The 11,200-nt window shown below is 40.1% G+C and overlaps 1 protein-coding gene across 2 annotated transcripts; it reads left to right on the top strand.

The window, feature by feature from the left end:
* The first annotated feature begins 2,302 nt into the window (after positions 1–2,302).
* On the top strand, positions 2,303–8,516 carry LOC106593366 (zinc finger protein OZF). 2 transcript variants are annotated; one of them, XM_045710277.1, is made up of 3 exons: positions 2,303–2,574; positions 4,368–4,746; positions 6,438–8,516. In XM_045710277.1, the coding sequence occupies exons 2-3, from the start codon at positions 4,374–4,376 to the stop codon at positions 7,754–7,756; spliced, it is 1,692 nt and encodes a 563-aa protein (XP_045566233.1). In that variant the 5' UTR covers positions 2,303–2,574; positions 4,368–4,373; the 3' UTR covers positions 7,757–8,516. The 2 variants fall into 2 exon arrangements, with proteins under 2 accessions (XP_045566233.1, XP_045566232.1); XM_045710276.1 differs by having other exon boundaries at positions 2,303–3,120.
* The last annotated feature ends 2,684 nt before the right edge of the window (positions 8,517–11,200 follow it).

Below are 11,200 nucleotides of genomic sequence, written 5' to 3'. Positions count from 1 at the left end.
CAAATATTAGTCTACCGACCCATTTACTTTGGAGCATGGTTGGCTAATGAATGATAAATGGTAGCATGGTTGGCTAATGAATGATCACTGGATAAATGGTAGCATGGTTGGCTAATGAATGAGCGATGGATAAACGGTAGTATGGTTGGCTATTGTCACGTGGAGTAGGCCAGAAGGCTAAACTGAAAAACCTAACCACTATCAAATAAAAAAAAATGGCGGAGCCGCAAAAGTACTTCTGTGCAAGGGTGTTTATTTACATAGTGAATCCAGAAGAAAAACAACAGTACTGCCATCAAAAGTATACATTATGGGACAGCTTAAAAACAATGCTGCCCCATCAACAGCTCAATCCAAAATGGTCCCTCCTTTGAACTGAGAGGCTCTTTTTGTAGGGGAAGCCACTCCCATCAGAACATACCAAACACGAATTAATTAAGCAATTACCATCATCAAAGCCTACGTTTTCCACTCAGCTAAACATAATAAATGATATACACTGCAACACATTTCTCATGATACAATATACCAATATAACACATTTATAAAATCCCATCCCTACTGACATGGAGTCTTCCAATATGCCCATTCACGTGAACCAGCTATTCGGGACAGGAACTACAAAACCAGCCCGATTACCGTTATTCTGGTCCTTATCCCAGCATACCCCGAAACTACAGAGACGGAGAGAGAGAAACAGAACCAAACAAACAACATGCTCATCCATAACATTGATAAGTACAATAAACGTTGCTTAAATTAAACATGAACACTTGTCTGTATATTCTTTATACCATAAACTTACTGACGGGAGGTAAGAATAAAGTGTTTACTGTATGTATTAAGATAGGGAAGTTAACTTGTGTGTTAACGGAGCAGGGAGGAGCGATGAGTGTCTGTGTTAGTGTACCAAACGCTGCCCACGGCCAGTGACAGACTTCTTCGTCTCAGCAATTGAATGAGCGATGGATAAATGGTAGTATGGTTGGCTATTGATTTGAGTGATGGATAAATGGTGGTAACATGGTTGGCTATTGAATGAGCGATGGATAAATGGTAGCCTAATATTAGTTAGTGTAGCGGGAATAAACCAGTCATGTCAGAAAAGGAGAGAGAGACATGGCCTGCAATATGATTATGATAGTCCTATATAATAAAATTCCGCTACAAGACCATGGTGATTGCCTACGGAGCTGTGAAGGGAACGGCACCTCCATACCTTCAGGCTCTGATCAGGCCCTACACCCAAACAAGGGCACTGCGTTCATCCACCTCTGGCCTGCTGGCCCCCCTACCTCTGAGGAAGCACAGTTCCTGCTCAGCCCAGTCAAAACTGTTCGCTGCTCTGGCACCCCAATGGTGGAACAAGCTCCCTCACGATGCCAGGACAGCGGAGTCAATCACCACCTTCCGGAGACACCTGAAACCCCACCTCTTTAAGGCTAGGATAGGATAAAGTAATCCTTCTAACCCCCCCCTTAAAAGATTTAGATGCACTATTGTAAAGTGGTTGTTCCACTGGATATCATAAGGTGAATGCACCAATTTGTAAGTCGCTCTGGATAAGAGCGTCTGCTAAATGACTTAAATGTAAATGTAAATGTAATAATAAAAATCTAATGAATAGGAGACATGCTGCTATCTGTATTTATTAAGGATCCCCATTAGCCATGCTATTGGTATTTATTAAGGATCCCCATTAGCCATGCTATCGGTATTTATTAAGGATCCCCATTAGCCATGCTATCGGTATTTATTAAAGATCCCCCATTAGCCATGCTATTTGTATTTATTAAGGATCCCCATTAGCCATACTATTTGTATTTATTAAGGATACCCATTAGCCAAGGCAGCAGGTACTCTTCCTGGGGGTCCAAAGAAATTAAGGCAAATATAAAATACAACAGTACATTAAACATTATTTAACTAGGCAAGTCAGTTAAGAACAAATTCTTATTTTCAATGATGGCCTAGGAACAGTGGGTTAACTGCCTTGTTCAGGGGCAGAACGACAGATTTGTACCTTGTCAGCTCGGGGATTCAATATTGCAACCTTTTGGTTACTAGTCCAGCACTCTAACCACTAGGCTACCTGCCACCCCATAATATAGATACAGATTAATAGGGTTGGGGGAGGGTGTGGTAGAAGTTTGGTTTAGATTTTTTTTCTTCATGGTATTACAAAATTGGGCAGTCATGAGTGATGTACATTCCAGCACAGTAGGTGGCAGCATGCACTTCAACGATTGTTTGCGGACCGCCATGATACCATAGAAGAAGAAGAAGTTGCTTTCTTAAAATGGATGGGCCAGGAGGTTGAGGAAGATGGCGGAAGCAGAAGTGTCGTTTGAAGTTGAAAGCACATTGAGTACAGTTAGTGAGTGGACAACAGTGGAGTCAAAGAATGGAGGAAAAAAAGCTAAAATTGTTGTGGAAAATGAGTCTGATGAATCGTTTCTTGTTGGAGTACGTTTTTTGGATAATGATGATAATATTTGGGAAACTCTTTTGAAGTCACGAAGATGGTGAAGAAGGCTTTGGGAAAAGTGGATGCAGTCAAAGTAACCAGGAGTGGTATGGTGTTGATATCATGTAGTCATAGTAACCAGGAGCGGTATGGTGTTGATACCGTGTAGTCATAGTAACCAGGAGCGGTATGGTGTTGATATCGTGTAGTCATAGTAACCAGGAGTGGTATTGTGTTGATATCGTGTGTATCTAAAGAGCTAAAGGAGTGTACATTGTGGCTCGCGGAATTATCGACGCATGAATTGAACAGCTTTGATTTTCAGAGCAGGTCTCCGGTAAAATATGTTATCTCTGGCATCCCGTTGGACATTGATAATCAATATCTTAGCCAACAAATTCCATGAGTAGATCATATTTGATATGAAAATCATTATTACTTACAAACCAATGGGTAAAATATAATATCCTATTCATAAAGAGACTTAATTAAGTTGCGCAATGTACGCATCTAGCGCAGCCATGGCGGTCTTGAGAACTCCCAATGTCTATTCTCGCGGCGACAACGCATATCGCGTTCTCATATAGGGTGTTCTCTAGCTAGCTAGCTACATCAAAAACAAGAGCTGTCAACTTTCAAAATCAAGTGTCAAGGTAAGATCAAGCTTTCTAACATATTCTATAATGTTTCCAAATACACAACTTAATTTAGTTGTCGGATTATTTGTCCACGTCCACCGGATCAACGTTGTCTCAACAATTAGCTTATTGATCTAGCTAGCTACGTCGTTAGCTTGCTAACTAGCCATTAGAAGCTAACTAGCTATCATAGCAAGTTGGTTGATTTTCAAGACGCTGTGTTGTGAATCACCATATTATTTGTTATCATACATTCTCAAATATATGAAGTGTGAATCGTTCATCTTTAAGATGACAAATCCATTGGCAACCCTGATCAGCTAGTAAGTTAGCATGGCTAGCTAGGCAGACGAGGTGGCTAACTTCATTTCAGAAACCATCGTTAATTTTTTGGCGATTACAAACTTAAATGTCGGTTTTAGTTCTCCTTTGCTTTAAAGGGGGCTATCAGCAGTTGCTACATCCATTCTTGGACTTATAAATTAATGATATATAGACACACACACCCATTGGTTCTTGAATAATATAACTTGAAATGTCTGTTGCATCCCATCAGAACTCAAAATACAAGCTTGTTATACGGCAACGTTTGAAAAATATGCTGTATAGCCTCAACATGGTTAAAACTATAATTTTGATATAATGGATGGTCAGTCCTTCCATCCATAGTTCGGGCTATGAATTTGAAAGTGGTTACATTTCTCCAGCCCCACCCCTCAGCTTTTCACTGTACCAGGGGCGTTGTGTAATTTCTTAATAACTGTAATCTGTGGGTGTCACCCCATTTCATGGACCCAAGATCCATAGGTAAGGCTGTACATTGCAACAAAAGTAGGCTATGCCCCCAATGCAATGTTGAAGTCTATACGTTCACAGTGTGATTTTAACTGATTTTCTGGGGGGGTCAAATTAACAAATGATTGTCTTGTTGAATTTATGTAACAACATTCCAAACTTGTTTAGCATTATTTTGTCCAATGGCATGATTCCACTATTTGCATGTTTGCATCAGTTCCTTTGGGGGACTTTTAATTTGAAGGTGAAACACTGATTCCACTATTGTTGCTCACTCTGTTGTTCATGACACACAAGTAGCTATAAAGCTATCATTGCCTTCGCCATGGCAACATTAGCTTGCTAGATACATTTTAAAGCAGAGATTCCAAGTACATGGAATATTTTGCATGGTTTATCCCTTTATTATGGATTTTGTGAAACTCACCTTTCACGTGTTGTGCTTCCTCTTTTGGATCCATCTCTAGCCTTCCATGTCCGAACCCAAGTCCACAGAGTCCCCGGGTTCTGGCTGTGGTGTTCCAGCCCAGAGAAGCTCACAGCGGGGTCCAGAGATGGTGTCATTGAAGCTGGAAGACTGCAGTCAAACACTGGAACTCAATGTGATTGTCAAAGAGGAGGAGGAGAGAGAAGTGAAAGAGGTTGATCAGAGAGCTGTCAAAGAGGAAGTGGAGATGGCAGTCAAAGAAGAGCATGAGGAGAGAACAGTCATAGAAGAAGAAAAAGAAGAGGAGAATATAAGCATCAAAGAAGAGGTGGAGGAAAGAGCAGTGAAAGAAGAAGAGAACAAGGAAGGAGCTGCTCAACGTCTAGGAACTAAAGAAGTAGATAGTATCACTGACCCAGGCAAGTTCAGGTGTGGAGTACGGAGAGAGGGTGGTGCCTTGGTGGCCCCAGGGATTCCAAAACTATTATTGTACTTTTGCTTGCATCAAGTCTTTTAACCTCTATGGGCTAGGTGGGACGCAAGCGTCCCACCCGTGGTGCACTCCATCAACAGCAGGTGCATTTCAAGAGCGGCAAATTTGAATCCAAATAAATGTCAAAATTCAAATTTTTCAAACATACAACTATTTTACACCCTTTGAAAGATAAACATCTCCTTAATCTAACCACGTTTTACGATTTCAAAAAGGTTTTACGGCGAAAGCATAAATTTTGAGTATGTTAGGACAGTACATTTACAAGAGTTGTGTGTAATGTTTTGTCAATTCAAAGACAGGGTCACCAAAACCATAAAACCAGCTAAAATGATGCACTAACCTTTTACAATCTCCATCAGATGACACTCCTAGGACATTATGTTAGACAATGCATGCATTTTTAGTTCTATCAAGTTCATATTTATATCCAAAAACAGCGTTTTACTATGGCATTGATGTTGAGGAAATCGTTTCCCTCCAATAACCGGCAGTCAAGTCAGCACCACAAATTAAATAATTAAAATTAGAAAACATTGGTAAAATATTATATTGTCATTTAAAGAATTATAGATTTGAATCTCTTGAACGCAATCAACTTGCCAGATTTAAAAATAACCTTACTGGGAAATCACACTTTGCAATAATCTGAGCACTGCGCCCAGAAAAATACGCGTTGCGATACAGACTAGCCATCATGTTGGGGAGATCTAATGGGCCATCATCGTTCCATGGCTCTTGTTCGGTCAGATCTCCCTCCAGAAGACTCAAAACACTTTGTAAAGGCTGGTGACATCTAGTGGAAGCAATAGGAAGTGCCAAAATATTCCTCAGCCCCTGTGTTTTTCAATGGCATAGGTTTAAAGGTAATACAACACATCAGGTATCCACTTCCTGTCAGAAAATGTCTCAGGGTTTTGCCTGCCAAATGAGTTCTGTTATACTCACAGACACCATTCAAACAGTTTTAGAAACTTTAGAGTGTTTTCTATCCATATATAATAAGTATATGCATATTCTAGTTACTGGGTAGGATTAGTAACCAGATTAAATCGGGTACATTTTTTTATCCAGCCGTGCAAATACTGCCCCCTAGCCCTAACAGGTTAAAGCCCCCTGTTAGCAGTTGATGTTACTCTTCAATAACACAAACCCCAAAGCAAATCAGGGGGAGGGCAATAGGTTTATTCTTATTCGAAGAGGACAAACCGTGCGGGAAGGTAGATGTTCATTCTCCCCTGTCCTCAGTGATTCTCTCCACAGAACAAAGGGACAGGATGTACTTTATAACCCAGCCCTAGCCTGTGGTTGACCAATTTAGCCAATGGGCAAATAACAAGTATCCTATTTCAGGTTGGACCAATGAGAATGTGCCACGTGTAGCTATGAGTTCAGGACTGACATTCCTAACAGATGTTGAACTGAAAACCAACTATTTCCATTGATAAGTCCCTATTGATCGTTAATGCTCTATTGACTTTGTCCTCTTAACCTTTAGTACTGTATTGACCTCTCGTCCTCTGTCCCTGCGTTGTGTATTTATCTTCAAAATATTGTTATACCTTTTTTAATGCTCTGTTCTTGATTCTAACCCCATATCTGTTCATATTCCCACAGGAGAGATCTCCAACCCAGGTTCAGACAGTGAGCCCAGTTCCACAGCATCAGGAAACCATAATCAACACAGACGGAGGAACTCAAGACAGAAACATCATCGCTGCATGGACTGCTTCACTAGTTTCTATGAGCCAGAGGAGTTGAGAAGGCACACTTGTAAGCCCCGACCCTGTTCAGATTGCCAAGGCAGTTTTATTTGTCCAATTCACCTCAAATCACACCAACAAAGTCTCAAAATAAAGAAGATGTACCCGTGTGGTCAATGTGGGAAGAGATTTCAGACACCAAGCAACTTGAAGATGCACCAGCTTACTCACACAGGAAAGAAGTCGTACCACTGCTTTCAGTGTAGGAAGACTTTCGGTTGGTCATTCAATTTGAAGAGACACCAGAAAATACACACAGGGGAGAAACCTTTCCACTGCTCCCAGTGTGGAAAGAGCTTCAGTCAGACAGGAGACCTAAAGAAACATCAGAGAATACACACAGGAGAGAAGCCGTACCACTGCTCTGAGTGCGGGACGAGCTTCAGTATAGAAGCAAATCTAAAGGAGCACCAGAAAATACATACAGGAGAGAAGCCTTTCCACTGCTCCCAATGTGGAAAAAGCTTCAGTCGGTTAAGAGAACAAAAGAAACATCAGAGAATACACACAGGGGAAAAGCCATACAGCTGTGATCAGTGTGGGAAGAGTTTCAGTCAAACAGGAGTCCTAAAGAGACACCAGCTAACTCACACAGGAGAAAAGCCTTTCAAATGCTCCCAGTGTGGGAAGGATTTCAGTCAGTCATCACTTTTGAAGAGACACCAGTTAACTCACACAGGAAAGAAGCCTCACCACTGCTCTCATTGTGGAAAAAGTTTTAAATTGGAAGGAAGCCTTCAGAGTCATCAGAGAATACACAATGGAGAGAAGCCCCACCACTGCTCCCAATGTGGGAAGGCTTTCAGTCAGGCAGTAGACCTAAAGAAACATCAGAGAATACACACAGGGGAGAAGTCTTTCCACTGCTCTCAGTGTGGGAAGACTTTCGATCGGTCATTATTTTTGAAGCGACACCAGAGAAGACACACAGGGGAGAAGCCTTTCCACTGCTCACAATGTGGGAAGACCTTCAGTGAGAAAGGAAATCTAAAGCAACACCAGAGAAGACACTCGGGAGAGAAACCGTACAGCTGTGATCAGTGTGGGATTTGTTTTAAATGGAAACAAAGCCTGAAGGAACATCAGGAGGCAAAGCACAGTGCAGTGCCCAGCACTGACCTTATAATGGAGTTGCCAAGCTGGGCATCTACATATCTAACTAATATTGACTGACTATTTTTGTAATTATTCTCAAACTTTTTTAAATATATATTTGACCTTTTAACACTTATTTAGACAGCCAAAAACACAGGTGGCGACAGGAAATTGGTAGGGTGGACACAGGAATTGAAAACCGGTCTCCAGTGGGGAGGAGAGTACATGCAACTGGCTGGGAGTGTTAAAGCTATACAACAGGTTATTATTCTGTGACACTTGAAGTTCATTTTTAATATTCTCATATGGAAATGTACTAAAGAGTTATGGCATGTGGATCATATCCTCCAGAAATCCATTCAGTTTCTATCTGCATAAGTCAATACTTTCTGAACTAAACTTCCATTATATCAATTCCACCTGCAAGACACACACCTCTCGGGAACATTTTATGTGCACATTGATGTCATTTCACCAGACTGCACATGTATCTGCTTAATGTAACAGTTTCTCTGGGTGATTTGTGATGTTTTACTTGTGCTTCCCGTGACTGTGTTTTTCTATTTGAATGTGTATATTTATATTGTATTATACAGGGCACATTTAGAAAAGAGACCTAGGTCTCTATGTCTTCCCAGGTAAATTAAAGGTAAATACATCACTAATAATAATGACCTGATTAAAAAGTAGAGGACAGACATAAGGGAAGGCTGTTGTCTGTATTAACCAGTGATCTACTATAATGCAGGGTATAATGTAAAGTAAAAATAATGACAAGATAAGCACGTTTATTTTGGTTTTATTCACCATGCAGACAATGGGTTCCATCAGCTTGTTGCTATGCACATCCATCCATGTCAATTATATGGCATGCACAGATTCATAAGGTCATCCACCATCAATTGACTGTTGGCACGGGATGACCCCCACCCCCACCCACCTACGCTGTAGAGTACCATTACAAACAAACCATTTTAGATCTCCTTAACCCATCAGAGTCTAAGGCCTGTGTAAGGGAGGGGAGGGGGTGTTCTACTCAGGATTATTTAGCTATTTGACTTAGAATTCTAAGAACGCTTGATGTATCAAACAATTATTTGATGATAAAGTATTTTTGGCCTTACTGCTGTTAGTCCATACAAACACATTGAATAACAGATAGTCCTTACTGCTATTAGTCCATACAAACACATTGAATAACAGATAGTCCTTACTGCTATTAGTCCATACAAACACATTGAATAACAGATAGTCCATAAAAACACATTGAATAACAGATAGTCCTTACTGCTGTTAGTCCATACAAACACATTGAATAACAGATAGTCCATACTGCTGTTAGTCCATACAAACACATTGAATAACAGATAGTCCATAAAAACACATTGAATAACAGATAGTCCATACTGCTGTTAGTCCATACAAACACATTGAATAACAGATAGTCCATAAAAACACATTGAATAACAGATAGTCCATACTGCTGTTAGTCCATACAAACACATTGAATAACAGATAGTCCATACAAACACATTGAATAACAGATAGTCCATACTGCTGTTAGTCCATACAAACACATTGAACAACAGATTCACTACATGGAACAACAGATTTTTGACTAACCACTCCTTTGAATGCATAGCATTGTGCAATTAAATACATTTGAATTCCTGTTAATTTGTTCAAGATGTCTCTCATACACTATGTTGCATAAGTATTGCTTCCACAATTATTAAAACAAAATTGTTCCGTGTTTTTCAAATTTAGAATGATCATTGCACAATTGTTATAATTCACAACAATTACAGTATTTCCACCAATTTCTATTTATTTTTGAATCACTTTAGAAATTTCGCCAATATATACTGTTGGTTTCCTGACTAACAAAAGTAGCAGGGACAGCTAGAACACCAGCTAGTCCTTTAATAATGATATATACATGTCAATTATTTCACAATTCAAAAGTTGGTGTTCAGCCAAGCAAGCCTGTTTGTCAGTCAACACTGTCTCTAATGTGTCATGTAGTTTTTTTACCACATGCTTTTTCACAGGAATGTCTTTTCAACAAGGCCGTAGCGATCTGCAGAAGTAAAAAACACAGACTGATGGTATCATGCTGGATCCTATTAGCAGAGAGTCTGGGGATTCCAAATCACCTTTATTGGAAACAACTTGTATAGTTCCAACAGTACGGTAACTTGAGTAAAAGTCAAAGTATTTGGTTTTTAATATACTTAAGTATCAAAGGTATAAATGGAATTGCTACAATAAATAATTTCAAATTCATTATATTAAGCAAACCAGATGGCACAATTTCCTTTATTTTATTTACAGATAGCCAGGGGCACACTCCAACACAGACATAATTTACAAACTCCAACACAGACATCATTTACAAACTCCAACACAGACATAATTTACAAATAAAGTGTGAGTTGGACAATTTTCCTGTCAAACTGAATCGAGTACTTTTGGGTGTCAGGGAAAATGTATGGAGTAAAAAGTACATTATTTTCTTTAGGAATGTAGAGAGCATGCCTAAGATCACACTGTACACGGAGATAGGACAGACTGACTCTACTCCCCGGCACATATGCTATTGCAGCATAGATACTGGGGACTGAGACGGGCTGTTAAAAGACGGCTCTGATTTAGCAGATTCAGCATCCCTTTTCTAGTAGTTTGTTGTACTTGCCCAACACTCCTTATATGGTACCTACAAGTCACACCACTTTCTCAGCCAATCACGGCTTAGTTATTCCCACATCTCACAGCCCCTCCCTTTCTCCTCAGAGTGAGTGAGATCTCCTAGTGAGAAGGAGTACAGCTGATTAGTTTTCCTACAGCTTGACTTGTTGTGTGTGCGTACAAATACCAAACCACACACATACTATCCACAGTTATCCATTAAGGAACCAATACATTGGGAAATAAACCTGTTCTAAAGACATTTGGACTTGTTCTTGCTGAACAGACCTGTGGCGGCTGAACCATATTTCCCTGTTCTACATGTTTTTTTTTAATTTAACCTTTATTTAATCTAGTTAATCTAGTGTTAGGTTGCGTCAATCGAATCTGGTATCAGAACAGAATTTAACACTAAGTCACTGAATATATTCTCAGCTTTTTTATTCAATATAATTAGTCAAGCGAATAAATGGTAAATGCAATCTTCGTATATACGGGTTCACTGTAACACCTCACAGGGCAAACAGAGAACTAACTGTTCACACACAAAGTTCTTTTTAATACTCTGACAGAGATAGTTCCCGCTCAGAGCGGGCCTGTCAGAGTAGAGGCTGAGCGTGGTTTAGACTTGCTCAGCCTATCGCAGGCGCACAGGCTGGTCCCAGCCTCTTGGAAGCATCACTGTTGCCAGGCGTAGTTGTCTTCCAGCTTATCTTCGTGTTTTTCACCCAAAAGTCAGCAACCCCAAGGACAGTGCCTGTTTTTATGCTACAGTTATTCTCCACTCTATCTATTCCTCACGTACACATGTCCTTGAGCGGCTTCACAATCAGG

The sequence above is a fragment of the Salmo salar genome, chromosome ssa02, assembly GCF_905237065.1.
Source record: "Salmo salar chromosome ssa02, Ssal_v3.1, whole genome shotgun sequence".
Classification (NCBI taxonomy): Eukaryota; Metazoa; Chordata; class Actinopteri; order Salmoniformes; family Salmonidae; genus Salmo; species Salmo salar.
Note: the sequence above shows the minus strand (reverse complement) of the source record. Positions and strands in the feature narration are given on the sequence as shown.